Source organism: Thalassophryne amazonica, chromosome 7 (assembly GCF_902500255.1).
Source record: "Thalassophryne amazonica chromosome 7, fThaAma1.1, whole genome shotgun sequence".
Lineage (NCBI taxonomy): Eukaryota > Metazoa > Chordata > Actinopteri > Batrachoidiformes > Batrachoididae > Thalassophryne > Thalassophryne amazonica.
Genome location: NC_047109.1, coordinates 45,379,254 through 45,397,916, shown reverse-complemented (window position 1 = coordinate 45,397,916; position 18,663 = coordinate 45,379,254). Strand labels below are relative to the sequence as shown.

Genomic DNA, 18,663 nt, shown 5'->3' with positions numbered 1-18,663 from the left:
CTGCTAACCACTAATCCACCGTGCTGCCCATTATTTATGTCAATTTAATTCAATTTATTTAATTTATACAGCACCAAATCACAACAAAGCTGCCTGAAGGCGCTTCACAAGAGCCTTTTTACGCCCTAATAATGCTATCGTCCCTCCAAAAAGATCCATATCGATCAGGCTCTAGTTGAGGTGATCAGCGCATAGATTCAAAGCAAAGCATGACTTGCAAAGTGGAAGTGTGGGTCACTCTGTCATGTGACAGAGAAGCATCAGACCTGTCCCCCTTATCCAGATTAACACACACATGATCAAGACACAAGCAGCTAACCAGTCTTTACAGGAGACGCTGTGCGCACCTGGTCAATCATTTACCACCACAGTCAGACGACAGTGGTAGCTAAGCTACCACTTATCCACCAATCTGTCACAGCAGACAGGCTAAACTAAGCAGCAGTTAGCTGAACGCCACTATACCTTCTGTATGGAGGATTTGCCACTTCTCCGTAAACCCATGAGCAGGATTCGAGGTTTGCTGTCAGACGTCGCCGGGCTGTCTTCGATATCGGCCTCCTCTTCCCCATAACCGAAATCTTTGGGGAACGAGTCCGCGACCCCGTAGCTGTCAGCCAGCTGTTCCACCTCGTACTGAATCGACATTTTGACCTGACGCCAACCTCCCCCCTCCCCCGGTACCCCCCCTTCACTCGTCGCTTAAACACGACCGCTACGAAGTAAACGTTTGTAAAAATAATTTGCCAGTAAGACTGAACGTACTTGCCCACACAAAACGGAATCCCACACATTTATTTAGGATTTCCTCTACTGTGACGAAAAAAAAAAAAAAAAACGTTTTGATCCCACCCTTTCGTTGTGATTCGTCGTTTCGATTGGAGTCTGGAAGGTGATTGGTGAAGTGGACTGTCACTCTGCGGTGGCTCTATTGCTGTCACCTGACTAGTACCCAGACTTGTTTTGTGACCTGTCACCCGAAAACAGATCGTTATAGTCCGCGTTGAGTCTACAACAAAATACAAATGCTATATAATTGTTTAATGTGCTGTAAAACAGTAAATTATTGACAACGCGCATAAAAAAATGACCAAATAAAAAAAAGTGGATAGACACGTGCTAGTTTGACCAGCAGATGGCAGGAGAGAGCGCCGTGCCGCCACAGCAAAATAGAGGCTTTCGCGGTCGATGAGTAAAGTTGGAAATCGTAATTCTGTTATACATTTTCCGCATATTCACACACGAGAGGCAGAGATAAGACTTTATTCCAGTAAATCCAGTTGAGTTTATGCAGCGAGAAATAACAACATAAGTCACCTTAAGGAGGTATACACAAGTAAGGTGTAGACATCAATATTTATATAACTAAATTTTGTTGGTTTGAATAATATGAACGTTTTTGGTGTTCTATCTGTTTGGGGGGTTTTATTCTATGTCACACACTTTCAAATTTCCTGGCATGAATATTCTGTAAAAGTTTATCGTTATTTATTTAATTAATTGTCAATAACTACATTTATTTTCCACTAGTGGTATTGGGGTAAATATATTATTACATTTTGGAAAAGATATTCTGAAACTGAACAAACAAGACTTGTCAGTAATTTGGTCTAAAACTAAAATGATGTTATTTGTAAATTACAAAAAGGATGTACATATACAGTTAAATATACTTGGGGTAAATATAGCATGTGTCAAAGAGAATGTAATATATATATATATATATATATATATATATATATATATATATATATATATATATATATATATATATATATATATATATATATTCTTTTTTACAAGGAACAGAGAATCAAAGATTTATCTTCCCTCTGTTCCTTTTTTTTCATGATAAATGTTTATGTAAGTAGGCAATGAATGAAATGCCATGAATATGAACAAATAAAGTTGATCTAATCTAATAATAATCAATGAACATGCTTGTCCATATACAGATGCTGTTCCAACAGTAGCCTTTAAATATGAATTTGGATATGGATGTTTGTAAACTAAGGAACATGTCTTCAAAATGTTCCCAAACAGTTTGAGTTATAGTTATCACTAATGTGCAGTACAGACGAAAAGATTTTGGCACCATTCCCAGCCATATGCGTTCCTGTTTTATTGCACATTTCATCTTGTTTTTGCCCAAGTAATGGGCATAATGTTTCTCTCCGCAGTGTGACACTAATGTGTAGATGGATCATGATGCCCACTAGTTGCACAGTGCTCAGCAGGTGGCAACCAAATGACAGGTAAATTGAACCACAGCTGTTTCTAATTGTCCATTATCATTCCGCAGGTGGCAGACAATTCTATGGGCTATTAAAGACAAAACAATGGTGCTTCTTCCAGTTGATGAAATTAATCACAAACTAATTACGATTGACCCAATTAAAAATAAAAACAATAAATAGCACATAATGAAAATCTCCATTATGTGTGGGTTTTTAAATTTATTTTTAAAATTCTAGAATTTGTTTTGCGTTGCTGTCTGCACAAGCTGACTAGAATAATTCATTTATCTACATTTTTTTTTTTTTTTTGCTGTTATGAACGCAGGAAAATCCAAACACTTTTCGATTTATTTATTTATTTATAATTTAGGAAAAGTAACGTTGCTCTTGTTGGAACCGAGCAAAAAATTTAATAACAGTTGTGTTCAACGTGAGCAGGACATACGTTGTGTATGAGTTCCAGGTACACGATGCTGCTGTTGCCGATGAGATTTTTTTTAATTATTATTATTATTGTTGTTGTTATTATTATTTCTTATGAGGCCACTCCACCGGCTTTTACTTGAAAGGTGGTATAGCATGTGAGCGGAAAAGTACATTTTTACCAGGTACATTGAAAGCAGCACTGTTTCCTGAAAATTAGTCGAAGCGAAAGTAGACTTTGAGGCTAAATCGGTTAATATTCTGCACAGTTATGGCACATTATAGAGTAAGTGCGTTTGTTTTGGCTGTGTCTGACATTGCATTTTTCAAAAATAGTTGCATGTTATTAAACTGTAAATTTTCGTTAGCTAAGCTAATGTTGGCCTGTACCGATTCCTAGACTATAAATCACTGATCAAATCTATCTCGCTCTCGTGTTTTTTATGTACTTGTCAACTTTTTGTGCAGTGGTTTGTATGTGGAATAAAACAACTGGCCTCAAAATTAAATGAAATCTTTAAAAAATCAGTAATATGTTAACTTTGGAAATTATTAAACAACTCATCAAATTAATAAAACATTAAGGTGTAATATAGCGTTATCTTTGTACCTTGCTGTTGATGTTGCACTTTTGTTTGTGGCCCACAGGCTTCAGACTCAAAAAGAGAACATTTTCGGAGGTATTTGGAGAAGACTGGTGTTGTTGACAGTCTTACCAGTGGTATGGAAGTTTTTGTGTGCATGTATGTTAATTATGGCTGACACACGTTTAACAACACGTTGATTTAGCAGGAAAAGCCCAGGCTCATGAATGGCTCTTGTTTATCAGAGATGCCACAGAGCTCGGAAGCTGGAATACAGATGGTTGCCCAGTTCCGGATCACCTTTTTTAAAGTCCCGCTATACGGAGCCATAATGCAACTGAATGTCCTTTAATTGTGTATTGTTGTATTGGGTATTTGGATGTTATTTAGCTGAAAAAGTCTGGGTGGAGTAGCGCTTCTACTTAAAGTGTGAAGCCACATTATGTGTGGTGCAAACATTTGCCAGATATGAATCACTTTTGCCGGTTCCGGATCACGATGCACTGCGTCACTTTGGGGGCTTTCCTGGCATCTGGCTGGAGCCCTTCTAATCCAGAATGATACACACTGTGCCTGAGAATGTGTTTTGAACACAAAATGATAGAAATTATACTTATACGTTTTTACGAGCAAAAAATGAAGTGTGGAGGTAAGATTTCTCCTGAATTAAAAAGTAAAAGCCCCCACATTCATGCCCATTCATCATTTTGAGATGACCCCCAAAGTACACAAGGCTCACAAATACTGACACAAGGCTGCTGCTTCAGTGATCCGCAACCGGCAAATTTTCACATCTGAGATAAATGCGCACAGCAGTTAAACAGCAAGACATAACACACTGACATTTTCTACCCAAGTAAGTAAGTATTTTCCCACTCTAGAACCAAAAACACAGAATGGCTAATTCACCTTTGCTACGTTTTCATTACGTTAAAACTTGCAGGAATGAGTCAGTGAGAAAACGCACGCACACCGCAGACACCGCAATGTTTTGATTCCTCTGCTGATCACAAGGATGGCTGGATCCGGTCGAGCTTGTGGTCGTTTGTAGACAAAACATGAGTCTTTCCATTGGTACCAAGTATTAGCTTATTCGTGCTGATTACGAAAAACGGCGGCACAAATACTACAACTAGTACTAGTGATCCGGAATTGGCAATGATCCAGAACTGGGCAAGTGACTGTACAAATTCAGTGCATCTGTTACACATCTGTGTGTAGCATGGTTCATGCTTTCAGAATGTGATGGACACGCTTAATACCCCTGTCAAACCTTGATGATTTAGCCAATGTATGCCGACTATTAAAAATGCTGCCATATGCAAGCATACGAGGTCTGTCCATAAGGTATAGGTCCTTTTTATTTTTTTCAAAAACTATATGGATTTCATTCATATGTTTGTACGTCAGACATGCTTGAACCCTCGTGCGCATGCGTGAGTTTTTCCACGCCTGTCGGTGACGTCATTCGCCTGTGAGCACTCCTTGTGGGAGGTGTGGTTCATCCCCCTCATTGGAATTCCTTTGTCTGAGAACTTGCTGAGAGACTGGCGCTTTGTTTGATCAAAATTTTTTCAAAGCCTGTGAGGCACATCGAAGTGGACACGGTTCGAAAAATTCAGCTGGTTTTCGGTTAAAATTTTAACGGCTGATGAGAGATTTTGAAGTGATTCTGTCGCTTTAAGGACTTCCCATGGAGCGGGATGTCGTGCAGCGCTCCCAGGCGCCATCGTCAGCCTGTTTCAAGCTGAAAACCTCCACATTTAAGCCTCTGTTGACCCGGGACGTTGTGAGAGAACAGAGAAGTTTCAGAAGAAGTCAGTTTCAGCATTTTATCTGGATATTCCACTGTTAAAGGAGATTTTTTTAATGAAAGACGTGCGGGCGGATTCGCACGTCAGCTTGCAGCCGGCGCGGCACAACAGGAAAAACACCTCCATTGGAAGCCTTAAGGACAAGTTGGAACATGCCCAACTGTTATACAATTTCTCAGATACTCACTCCACTGAAAGCCATCAAAAGCCACCTGGATTTTACAAATGGTTATCAACACGGAGGTGTTTTTCCTGTGGCGGCGCATCGCGGCGGCTGCAAGCCGACGTGCGAATCCGCCCGCACGTCTTTCATTAAAAAAATCTCCTTTAACAGTGGAATATCCGGATAAAATGCTGAAACTGACTTCTTCTGAAACTTCTCTGTTCTCTCACGATGTCCCGGGTCAACAGAGGTTTAAATGTGGAGGTTTTCAGCTTGAAACAGGCTGACGACGGCGCCTGGGAGCGCTGCGCGACGTTCCGCTCCGTGGGAAGTCCTTAAAGCAACAGAATCACTTCAAAATCTCTCATCAGCCGTTAAAATTTTCACCAAAAACCAGCTGAATTTTTCGAACCATGTCCACTTCGATGTGCCTCACAGGTTTTGAAAAAAATTTGATCAAACAAAGCGCCAGTCTCCCAACAACTTCTCAGACAAAGGAATTCCGACGAGGGGGCGGGACCAGTCCTTCCCAAGGCGTGCTCAAAGGCGAATGATGTCACCGACAGGCATGGAAAAACTCACGCATGCACACGAGGGTTCAAGCATGTCTGACGTAAAAACATATGAATGAAATCCATATAGTTTTTGAAAAAAATAAAAAGGACCTATACTTTATGGACAGATCCCCCTCACGGCCTCCTGTGCTTTCCAGAATGCACCGCAGCACCGACAGAGTTCTGGCATCTCACAGAGCATGTAAACAATGTGTGGCGAGGATGTGGATAATGTCGAAACAGCGAGTTCACAGGCGATTATGATGATGATACGTTCTCCCAAGTTGAGAGGGTTATCTAGAGGAGGTGTAGTACCTGTGATGGACTTCTGCCATGCCCCGATGTTGTCTTGTTGTCTATACTTCATGAGGTGTGTTTCCACTGTGTCGTAAACTGTAACTATGCTGAAACTGACCTCTTGAGTGAGTCATGGACCGCCAGACAGCGCGAAACTCACAACTACGAAAGTTTTGTATAGGTTAACAGCATGCTAATAGGTCATAATACGGCAAGTACAGCAAAAAATTTTGGTCATGCACATCCCGTGTGTGCGTCCCGCACACATTGGCCATAAGTTGTAGGTAAGTTATGTGATTGTTGACACACGTTTCTTGTAAGTTACTTATAAGTCAAAATACATCTCAACAACTGAAAGCTGCATTGCTCATGTGAACAGTTCAAACTGTTACAAATATTAAAACCATTCACACACGGAGTAAATATAAAGTCTCAATCTTACCTGTTAGTTTCAGTCAGATTGATCATTACAGCCTGACAAAAAGGTATCTATCTTGGCTGAAGAAATGTAGTGTTTTAAAAGAAGTCCCTCTGTGTTTGTCTCCTCCCGGTGTGTTTCTCAACCTGAACCAGAGCACGCCGCCACAACAAGAAAATTAACTTATTTTAAAAGTTGAAACAGTTACAGTGCCTCGTTCATTCACATCAGTGTTTACTACAGGCATCTGTCGATTCATCAGCATTCTGCACATGATGAAAATAAATCCCATGATCCACCAAGACAAAAATAAAATTAAATACAAAAAATTAAAATTACTCTGTTTGGCCTCCGTGTGGAGGCCAAACAGGAGCCCGTGCGACAGCGTACGCATGCTCGATGACGTGCTTGTCTGTATTTATGTGGTCCGCTTGCCAAACAAAAGGGTTCTGTCGGCGGTGAAAACGCAAACCAAGCCACACTTAACTGTTCCGACCCGTACATACCATGCAGTACTGACCCGGACAGCTCTATGGAAATGGGGCTGTCTGCATACGCTGGCTAAGTCATCATGGTGTGACAGCTGCATTACGTGTTCAGCATATTCTGCGCATTGTTTCATACATTGGTATACACTGGCTATATCATCAAGGTGTGACAGGGCCCAAAGATGACATTTTAGCTGACCTGTGCCCGCAGTCACATTGTCTGAAACTGGTTTGGGTTTTGTTTCTCTGAAATACATAAAAAGTCGATGTAAATTTAAAAAAAAATGTAAGTAGAGATTTGGAAAAGTTTGACGTGAGTCCTAGGTCCGATATGGTCATGCTTCTGAAGACACACATGACCATTTCAAGAGTCGCACAGTGGCTTTGCTCACTTCAGGAAGTTTTGCACAGAATTGGAATTACCGTGGTTTGGGTTCACATCTGGAAGTGCACAAAGATCTGATAGGAATTCTCCGATGCTGATGTTGCACAGAATTGTCCATGTTCTGAAGCACACACCTGCTTTTCCTCTGCTGTTATATCAAAATATTTACTGAAAAGAGTCAATGTTAAGTATATGTGGAAAACTAGGGATTTCGCAAAAAAGTTGCTCCGCCACACTGCAAAGCTTTGTGCACCCATGGGTAAATTAGATATTATTTTGACATGAAATGAGAGTTTAAAAAAGGTTTCTTTATGCTGTGTGTGTGTGTGTGTTCCTCACTATTTCAATTTAATGGATTGCAAGTGAGACAGCAGTGTGTAAAACTCGCATCATTTCTGTACTTGTTTGGCTTTAGACAAATCAGGAGATGGCTTCATGAAAATTTTCATTGAATTTCTCTTGGCATTTAGTTGAGCCAGAAAATTAGAAATAGAAGTAGTGTTTATATTTAATTTAAGGCGTGCTGAGATTAACAATCTTTTCATCATTTAGTTTTTGGTGGTTGTAGTTTTGCTAAAACTTACAAAACATTTGGATACAACTCTCATGATTGCAGAAAGAAACGAGTGACTAAATGTTCTCTCAAACTGCTTATATTTTGGTGCAAATTAATTTAGTTTTCTTTCTTTACCTGTGTTTCAGTGCTCCTGTGTTTGTATGAAGAACCAGAGAGGCCCAGCAACGCTCTGGAGTATCCTTCAACATGTGTTGGAACTAATCTGTACTTTGCATGTCTGCCTATCATAAATTTCATCAGCTGTGTGTTTCAGATGCACACATGTGGATGTTCACATACCTCAAAATAATGATATGTGGTTATACAGTTCTAGAACTGTGAGGGAAAGATGGTTGAGGTTGTTTTAAAGTGTTTTGTTAGAGGTCTGATGTGACTATTTTTTGAAATGGTTTTTCTCTGGGAAAACTGGTGTTCATCAGAGAGTTGTTTCAGCTCACTGTTCAGAGCTTGCATGGGCTGTGAGTTGGGTTCGGCTTGTGTAAACCAGCAGCTTAGGTGCCTTTATTGCAGAGGAAAGGTTCACTGACTTTTGGCTTCAGAGTAGGCCTGTCATGTTAATCAATCAATCAATCAATCAACTTTTTTCTTGTATAGCGCAAACAGTTGCCCCAAGGCGCTCCACATTGCAAGGCAAGGCCATACAATAATTATGAAACACAGTCTACGTCTAAAGCAACATAACCAAGGGATGGTCCAGGGTCACCCGATCCAGCCCTAACTATAAGCCTTAGTAAAACTCGTATGTAATTGATCAGTTGTATGTAACAGATTAGTTACAGTCAGGAGGTGCTTAATCTATGGAGAATCTTGAATCGGGACTTTCCTTAAGAGGTTTTAAGAGGTTGGAAACTTCAGAATTGCCCAGGTCTCCTTTACAAAAGAGATCTCGATCTCAACGGGACTAACCTGGTTAAATAAATAAGTGCCGGACATTATGCATTAAAAAGATTCCATTTGAATGAGTCACCCCCCCAAGTCCGCTGCAGAGTGGTACCTTAAAATTCTAAAGCCTGATTGTTCCTTCTGCAGCTCTAATTCCATGGCTATGCAATGACGTCAACATGCGCGATAATCATTTAAAGTTCTCTGTCGCTTCTTTATGCAATTTGCAGCAGGAAAGGTGGCTTTTTCTTGGTTAATTTGTCCCTTAACGAGCTTATTTATAGAATAATCAACCTCCAAACCAAAGGTAAGGTGTACAATTTCCTCCATGAATTGCAGGTCATTTGAGCATCTTTTTCCAAATTCATGTTGTGAAGCTGGTCATATTTGCAGACTTTTCTGCCAAATGTATTTGCTCCGTGATCCAAATGAAATCAGCGTGTGCACTGGTGGTTGCCATGAAGCAGGTCGGTGGTCTGGGGAGAAGATATGCTCTCAGACCTGACCTCTGCCTCAACCTGCATTTGTACTGTTCAGGCACATTCATTCATAACTGTTGAACAGTCGCTGGTGGTGTTTTCGTACGGGCACTATCAACAATCATGGTTTCAATATAAATGTACAAATAAATGCGTCGGGACGCAGCCGGCGCGGTGTGGCTGCACAGGAAAAACACCTCCGTGTTGATAACCATTTGTAAAATCCAGGCGGCGTTTGATGGCTTTCAGTGGAGTGAGTATCTGAGAAATTGTTTAACAGTTGGGCATGTTCCAACTTGTCCTTAAGGCTTCCAACAGAGGTGTTTTTCCTGTGGTGGAGCGTCGCGGCGGCTGCGAGCCAACGCTGCAATCCGCCCGCACGTCTTTCATTAAAAAAATCTCCTTTAACAGTGGAATATCCGGATAAAATGCTGAAACCGACTTCTTCTGAAACTTCTCTGTTCTCTCACGACGTCCTGGATCAATAGAGCCTGAAATGTGGAGGTTTTCAGCTTGAAACAGGCTGACGACGGCGCCTGGGAGTGCTGCGCGACGTCCCACTGCGTGGGAAGTCCTTAAAGCGACAGTATCACCTCAAAATCTCTCATCAGCCGTTAAAATTTTCACAGAAAACCAGCTTAATTTTTCGAACCGTGTCCACTTCGATGTGCCTCACAGGTTTAGAAAAAATTTTGATCAAACAAAGCGCCAGTCTCTCAGCAACTTCTCAGACAAAGGAATTCCGACGAGGGGCTGGACGACTCCTCCCACAAGGAGTGCTCACAGGCGAATGACGTCACTGACAGGCGTGGAAAAACTCACGCATGCGCACGAGGGTTCAAGCATGTCTGACGTAAAAACATATGAATGAAATCTATATAGTTTTTGAAAAAAATAAAAAGGACCTATACTTTATTGACATACCTCGTATAATGTGCATTTCATGTTTCTGTACTGAGCTGCAATCAAACATCAGAAGAGAGACTGATCTTGCTGGAACGTGTAAAGTGTGTCCGACTTATTTAAATGACCACATCTCTCTTTTGAAGCGAATTCATTCACACTTGATGAAATTCAAGTTTTTGTTTCTACAAGCAGGTTTATTGGTGAACCCAATGCACAGAAATGGCATCACCTTAACGTTCAGCGTTTAGGTGATTGCTGCATGTTTTTTCTTGATTGCTTCTTTCACCAACTCCTTCCCAGATTTGTCAGGCAGCACCTCGGTGCAGCTGGACACAGTTCTGCAGACACACACACTCTGCAGCAGGAGGTGATTGATTTAAGGCAGAAGTGTGCACGCCTGATAGAGGAAAACAACAAACTGAAAACAAAGGTAAATGTACAGTTTTGAAAAAAAATATCAGTGCTTAACAACAGGTAAACTAACACAGAACAAATTAAGATTTCATAACTATACAGTGGGGAAAATAAGTATTTAATTCACTGTCAATTTTGCAAGTTTTCCCATCTAAAAAGAATGGAGAGGTCTGTAATTTTTATCATCGGTACACTTCAACTGTGAGAGACAATATAAAAAAGTCACGTTGTATGATTTTTAATTGATGAATTTGCCGGTTATTACATGAAATAAGTATTTGATACAATAGAAAAACAGACCTTAACATTTGGTACAGAAACCTTTGTTTGCCGTTCCAGAGGCCAGTTATTTCCTGTAGTTCTTGACCAAGTTTGCACACTGCAGCAGGGATTTTGATCCACTCCGCCATACAGATCTTCTCCAGATCTTTCAGGTTTTGAGTTTCAGCTCCCTCCAAAGATTTTCTGTTGAGTTCAGGTCTGGGGACTGGCTTGGCTTCTTACGGAGCCCCTCCTTAGTTGCCCTGGCTGTGTGTTTGGGGTCATTGTCATGCTGGAAGACGCAGCCATGACCCATCTTCAGTGCTCTTACTGAGGAAAGGAGGATGTTTGCCAAAATCTCGCAGTACATGACCCCATCCATCCTCTCTTCAATACTGTGCAGTCGTCCTGTCCCCATTGCAGAAAGGGACCCCAAAAATGATGTTTCCACCCCCATGCTTCATGGTTGGGACGGTGTTCTTGTGGTTGTTCTCATCCTCCATACACGGCGAGTGGAGTTGATTCCAAAAAACTCTATTTTGGTCTCATCTGACCACATGACCTTCTCCCATGCCTCCTCTGGATCATCTAGATGGTCACTGGTGAACTTCAAACGGGCCTGGACATGTGCTGGCTTGAACAGGGGGATCTTGCTGCCCTGCAGGATTTTATACCATGACGGCATTGTGTGTTACTCATGTAATCTTTGTGACTGTGGTCCCAGCTCTCTTCAGGTCATTGACCAGGTCCTCCTGTGTAGTTCTGAACTTTCTCAGAATCATCCTTACCCCACAAGGTGAGATCTTTCATGGAGTCCCAGACCGAGGAAGATTGACAGTCATCTTATGTTTCTTCCATTTTCTAATAATTTTGCCAACAGTTGTCTTCTCACCAAGCTGCTTACCTATTAGCCCATCCAGCCTATGTAGCCCATCCCAGCCTTGTGCAGGTCTACAGTTTTGTCCCTGGTGTCCTTAGACAGCTCTTTCGTCTTGGCTATGGTGGACAGGTTGGAGTGTGATTGATTGAGTGTGTGAACAGGTGTCTTTTATACAGGTAACAAGCTCAGACAGGAGCAATTAATACAGGTAAAGAGTGCAGAATAAGAGGGCTTCTTAAAGAAAAATGAACAGGTCTGTGTGAGCCAGAATTCTTGCTGGTTGGTAGGTGATCACATACTTATTTCACGCAATAAAATGCAAATTAATAATTTAAAAATCAAACAATGTGATTTTCTGTTTTTTTTTTTTTGTTTTGTTTTTTTTAAGATTTTGTCTCTCACAGTTGAAGTGTACGTATGATACAAATTACAGACCTCTACATTCTTTGCAGGTGGGAAAACTTGCAAAATCGACAGTGGATCAAATACCTATTTTCCCCACTATAAACCAGCATAATTGTAAATAAAAATACAATGAGATGGATTTGAACCATATACTACCTGTATACTGTATATTGAAAAAGTGGAGTTGAATATAATCTAACGTTTTTATTTTCATGACTAACAAAAAATTATTTATTTTATTTATTAGTTTATATGACAGGGACAATGTACATTAATGAACATTTCTGTAAATGCACCAGAATTAGCTTTAGCGGCTATTTTTCATCTGCAGTCCCTGGACAGGTGGTAGCAATCACCCTAAAAATAAGTGTTAGTTAAAATACATACATAAAACACTTAACATTATTATACAATTTAGTAAACATTATATTAAAAAAAGAATTAAACATGCAGGTTAAATATATTTTCTAAGAATATTCAGGAGATTTGGTGCTGACATATTTGATGGTCAACGAACCACTTCCTCAGATTAACCTTAAATGTGTTAAGGGTGGTCATTTCTCTAATGACCACAGGTACTGTGTTCCACTCATGTGTTGCCCTCACAGAGAAAGAAGCCTGACCAAAAGCACTTCTCCTCAGTGGGACCACACAGTCTCCTCTAGTGGCTCCCCTGGTGTTACGAACAGCAGCACACCTTACATTCACAAACTGTTCCAGAGGGGGAGAGGACAGACCATTTATAACTTTAAACAAGAGACATAAATTTACATATTTAATCATTTTGCCAATTTAAAAGTTTATATTTTTGTAAAATAGCACCGTGGTGGTAGCGCTGAGGCTTCCTATCCAATACTTTGATAGTTTGTTTATAAAGGGTCTCTAGTGGCTTGAGCGCTGTTGCATTTGCATTGGACCATGTAGTCAGGTAGTATTTAATATGTGATAAAATCATTGCATGCATAAAAGTTTAACTGCCTGTACAGATAGTTGAGGCTGTATGTAACGAAAATTAGAGAGGCTAAATTTAACTTTGTGACACACTTTTTTTAACCTGTGTTTTAAATGTGAATGTGTCATCGAGCCAGACCCCCTAAATATTTATATTCAGACACCACTTTGATCCTTTCCCCTGCCACATAGACATTTGGTTCAGTGACTAGACTTTTAGATCGTGTAAAAAACATTGCAACAGTTTTTGATACATTAAGTTGTAAACAATTTTCCTCAAGCCATGTTGTGACATCAGCCATGGACTGTGTTAATTTGTCACAGACCTGCTGTACATTATTTCCATGTACATAAAGAACAGAATCATCAGCATACATTTGAGTGAACAAATTTGGGCAGACCAACGGGAGATTATTTATATATAATGAAAATAATAGTGGCCCTAAAAATGAGCCATGGGGCACTTCTGTATTAAGACAGAGAGAAGGTGAGTGATAATTACCAATTCTTACAGATTGTGACCTATTTGACAGATACGACTCAACCCATTTTAACGCCCCAGGAGAAAAATTAAATCATTGCAGTTTCATCAATAAAATATCATGGTTCACGGTGTCAAAGGCCTTTTTGAAATCAAGAAATGTAGCTCCAAGAACCCCACCTTTATCAAGTAATGATTTTATGTTTTCAGTGAGAAAGCAAGTTGCCGTTTCTGTGGAGTGTCTAGCTCTAACGCCAAACTGCATCGGATGAAGGTTGAATGATGAGGTGTTGAGGTGTTGAGTCATTTGTTCAGCTACAATTTTCTCCAAGACCTTTGACACCGTAGACAAAATATTAATTGGACAATAATTTTGAACTGAAAACTTATCACCAGATTTGAACACTGGGATTACAGCAGCAGACTTCCATATTTTAGGAAACAGAGCCTGTGCAAATGATTGATTAATAATGGTTGCAATTGGGTTAATTAAAAATGCAGCCAAGTCTTTTAGCATTAGAGCATCCATACCAAAACTATCTTTTGTTCTTGAAGATTTTAGGGTAGAGATAATTTGTGACACCTGAGTTTCTGAGACACACTTAAAAGTGAAAGCTAGCTCCACGGTTACAACTGAAGAGCTCAGTGTGACATTAGGGGAAAACCCTTGGGCTATAGATTTGACTGAATCTATGAAAAAATTATTGAAGGCGACAGCAACCTCTTGTACATTACATGTGATCCTATCTTGAATTTTTACTTCTAATTGGAGATTAGCTTTTGTTTTCTTTCCTGTTAGTTTGTTTAATTGATCCCACAGTGTTTTAGTATTGCCATTTGATTTTTCAATTAAAGTTAAGAAAAAGCTTGCTTTAGCTTTTCTTATACTTTTGACAATTTTATTTCTGAGAGTCACAAACATCTTTCTTGCAGTTGCTGTCTTTGTTTTAACTGCATGTTTTAGAGCCATATCTCTTTCCTTCATTAGATTGATTATTTCTGAAGTAATCCATGCAACTGAATTTTTATTCCTTTTGTTTTTCATACTTACACTAAATTTCTTAATTGTATCTTCAAGTTTTGTTGTAAAGATTTCACTATTACAACCCCTGGCAAAAATTATGGAATCACCGGCCTCGGAGGATGTTCATTCAGTTGTTTAATTTTGTAGAAAAAAAGCAGATCACAGACATGACACAAAACTAAAGTCATTTCAAATGGCAACTTTCTGGCTTTAAGAAACACTATAAGAAATCAAGAAAAAAAGATTGTGGCAGTCAGTAACGGTTACTTTTTTAGACCAAGCAGAGGAAAAAAATATGGAATCACTCAATTCTGAGGAAAAAATTATGGAATCACCCTGTAAATTTTCATCCCCAAACTAACACCTGCATCATATCAGATCTGCTCGTTAGTCTGCATCTAAAAGGAGTGAACACACCTTGGAGAGCTGTTGCACCAAGTGGACTGACATGAATCATGGCTCCAACACAAGAGATGTCAATTGAAACAAAGGAGAGGATTATCAAACTCTTAAAAGAGAGTAAATCATCACGCAATGTTGCAAAAGATGTTGGTTGTACACAGTCAGCTGTGTCTAAACTCTGGACCAAATACAAACAACATGGGAAGGTTGTTAAAGGCAAACATACTGGTAGACCAAGGAAGACATCAAAGCGTCAAGATAGAAAACTTAAAGCAATATGTCTCAAAAATTGAAAAATGTACAACAAAACAAATGAGGAACGAATGGGAGGAAACTGGAGTCAACGTCTGTGACCGAACTGTAAGAAACCGCCTAAAGGAAATGGGATTTACATACAGAAAAGCTAAACGAAAGGCATCATTAACACCTAAACAGAAAAAAACAAGGTTACAATGGGCTAAGGAAAAGCAATTGTGGACTGTGGATGACTGGATGAAAGTCATATTCAGTGATGAATGAATCTCGAATCTGCATTGGGCAAGGTGATGATGCTGGAACTTTTGTTTGGTGCCTTTCCAATGAGATTTATAAAGATGACTGCCTGAAGAGAACATGTAAATTTCCACAGTCATTGATGATATGGGGCTGCATGTCAGGTAAAGGCACTGGGGAGATGGCTGTCATTACATCATCAATAAATGCACAAGTTTATGTTGATATTTTGGACAATTGAAAGGATGTTTGGGGATGATGAAATCATTTTTCAAGATGATAATGCATCTTGCCATAGAGCAAAACTGTAAAAACATTCCTTGCAAAAAGACCATAGGGTCAATGTCATGGCATAGGGTCAGTGTCAATGAGCAGATCTGATTTGATGCAGGTGTTAATTTGGGGGATGAAAATTTACAGGGTGATTCCATAATTTTTTCCTCAGAATTGAGTGATTCCATATTTTTTTCCCTCTGCTTGGTCTAAAAAAGTAACCGTTACTGACTGCCACAATCTTTTTTTTCTTGATTTCTTATAGTGTTTCTTAAAGCCAGAAAGTTGCCATTTGAAATGACTTTAGTTTTGTGTCATGTCTGTGATCTGCATTTTTCTACAAAAGTAACAACTGAATGAACATCCTCTGAGGCCGGTGATTCCATAATTTTTGCCAGGGGTTGTAGTTTGACAATCGTCTGAGTTTACTTCATTCCAACTGATTTGTTCTACAGCTAATTTAAAGTTGTTCATCTGACTCTTGGGAATTCCATCAAAAACATTAGATTTGCAGTTTGAGTTGAATCTTCGCTTTGTGACTTTCCTGGAAACAAGTGTCAAATTAGTCAGTTCTCAAATTAATTAGTTGTTGCAAATCAAATTTATCTGCAGTTCTTTTAAGATTCTTCCTAATTTTTTGATTAGTCCAATCCAGATTTAGATCTCCCATTATAATGATTTAATTCTTATTATTGCATTCCTTTAAAAGCTTCTCAAATTTATCATAAAAAGTTACATCTGAGGAGGGAGGACTGTAGACCACACACACCTTAGCTTAATTTTATATAAAATTTTGTGCTTTAATCTGAAGAACTAAACACATCTAGAAAATATAAAGGCAAAATAACTGATTGCATCAGTATGAAAATGTTTCAATGTAACTGTAACTACATCATCAATTTTCCATCCATCTGAAATTTCACAAGATATGGGATGATACACAAACACTTTCAAGTCATTTGTTGGAGTTCAATCAAATCAAACAGGAGTTAAACAAATGAAATCTGTGTTCTTTCTGTGCTCCCATTTGCTTCTGGCAAGCTGTAGCTGAAATTTCACATTATTTTGAACAGTCTTTCTCTGTTTTGCGCTACTACTATGAGGCTGTGACTGATGACACAACAGACAAAAGTTGCTGTATCCGCAGTGTCTTCCCTCATTAGTGTTTTTGCAGAGATTTGTCGCAGATTAAAGTATTTAATGTACCACATTCAGTTCCTTTTATTTATTTGACTGCAGTAAAACTAGACAGGGAGTGATTACTGTGAAAGATGTGTAATTTCAGACCTAATACTGTTTTGTATTCCTTTCTAGCTTCAGCGTTATGAACCTGGGCCTGAAGATGGCGCCACAACTGAATAATCCACAGCATTTAGCTTGACTGAAATTTTTCTTTAATACATTGTTAAATGAAGCCTGGAGATTTTTATTGTCTGCTTGCAGTATTTTTGTAAATCTGTATTATTTTTCATAAAAGTAAATTATGTACAAATATGTAAATATATGTTTATTCAGTTTAGTGTTACACGGGTGACATTTCTTAAAACATTGCAGTTGTATTAATCCCATTTTTGGAAGTTCTTTGAAAGAAAAGTAGATGTTTTTTTTTCTTTCTCTATAGGTCTTAAGTTACCAGGTTTAAAAATAAATAAAAATCGAAAATATTAGCCATTGTTAAAATAAAGTTGTCTCCTGATTAAGGTCTTGGTACCTTTTCATGATGGAACTATTACTTACACACAACCTTTTACATTTAAAACTAAATACACTCAATATTTTCACTCTTGCAAAATGTATAAAATTCTCAGATACAAAGTAGGCAACTCGTACTGCATAGACAAATGTTTTTCATTATTTCGCAGCAGTTCTTGGGATTTGTTGAGGCTTAGTCTGACAACGTGCTGTGCTAGTTCTGTCATGTTGATAGGGTGTGTCTCTTAGAGTTGTGCCTGTAAGATGAAGGAGCTTATTGCCATAGCTGTGGAATTATCATAATTGTATTGTGATGCCCGTATTTTATTTACTTTTTTGTTATCATACCATGAAAAGCCAACAACTGCGTTTTCATTTTATTTCATATATGTAGAGCCAAATCACAACAAAGTTGCCTCAAGGCGCTTCACACAAGTAGTAGAGGCTCTAAGCCACAAAATATGGCCAAATCGTTCACTTTGTGATAGAAGCACCAAAGTTGTCTTAAATGTAGTTTATTATATGCCCTTTCAAAAAAGTAACAGTTCCATGAAATATCTCAAGGAGAACTGGGGGATATCTAACCCTCAACTGATATACCCAAAGATATAAAAAGTGACAGATTTTGCCTGAATTTGTTGGAATGCATCCAATTAAACTTAATTTTAGGAATCCTTACAAATAGATTTGGACTTTTTTTTGTGACGTGTATGGAAATCATAAGTAATTGCATCTCACCAACAAAAAAGGAGAACTGGGGTCAAATATAATGAAGGTAATATGTTTATTTTTCACACACACATATGCCGAAATAGATTATTCACTAGCATAAAGTAAGTTCAGACATAATTTTATAATAGTTGTTTTAAAATAGATGTTTGATCAAAAAGCATTTATTTTTTAATCCCCCAATTTTATATCATTATTAGTTACAGAACCACAGAAAAGTGATGACAAACTAATAGGTAATAACATTGTTTTATTCATAAAAAGACACCCTTGTATGTTTTTACAGAATGTATGACTTGTGTTTTACTTATAGTATTATCATTCTTTTTAACTAATGGTTTATGGTGTAAATTTTGACTTTAAAGTAACATTTATATAACTATTACAGTTTAACATAAAATAGACATACTTTATTTCTGAAATATTAGGGTTTTTTTCTTTTGTTTGCAATA

The 18,663-nt window shown here is 38.7% G+C and overlaps 2 protein-coding genes across 2 annotated transcripts in view; one reads left to right on the top strand and one right to left on the bottom strand.

Moving 5' to 3' along the window:
• Positions 1-822, bottom strand: part of rragca (Ras-related GTP binding Ca) — a 39,162-nt gene extending 38,340 nt beyond the window's left edge. Inside the window, exon 1 of the mRNA XM_034174102.1 lies at positions 466-822. Within this exon, the coding sequence (XP_034029993.1) occupies positions 466-648 (183 nt within the window). The 5' untranslated portion in view covers positions 649-822. The remainder of the gene's footprint in view (positions 1-465) is intronic.
• A 2,022-nt stretch (positions 823-2,844) lies between these two features.
• Positions 2,845-17,491, top strand: LOC117513857 (c-Myc-binding protein-like). Its single transcript, XM_034174101.1, has 5 exons — positions 2,845-2,946; positions 3,309-3,381; positions 8,066-8,114; positions 10,508-10,637; positions 17,105-17,491. Exons 1-5 carry the CDS (start codon positions 2,932-2,934, stop codon positions 17,150-17,152), a joined length of 315 nt encoding a protein of 104 aa, XP_034029992.1. The 5' UTR covers positions 2,845-2,931; the 3' UTR covers positions 17,153-17,491.
• The last annotated feature ends 1,172 nt before the right edge of the window (positions 17,492-18,663 follow it).

Bases quoted from the DNA above. Each gene is read 5' to 3' on its own strand.
- LOC117513857 (XM_034174101.1), top strand. The intron at 8,115-10,507 runs GTATCCTTCAAC...ACTCCTTCCCAG, and splicing joins AGGCCCAGCAACGCTCTGGA to ATTTGTCAGGCAGCACCTCG. The intron at 10,638-17,104 runs GTAAATGTACAG...ATTCCTTTCTAG, and splicing joins ACAACAAACTGAAAACAAAG to CTTCAGCGTTATGAACCTGG.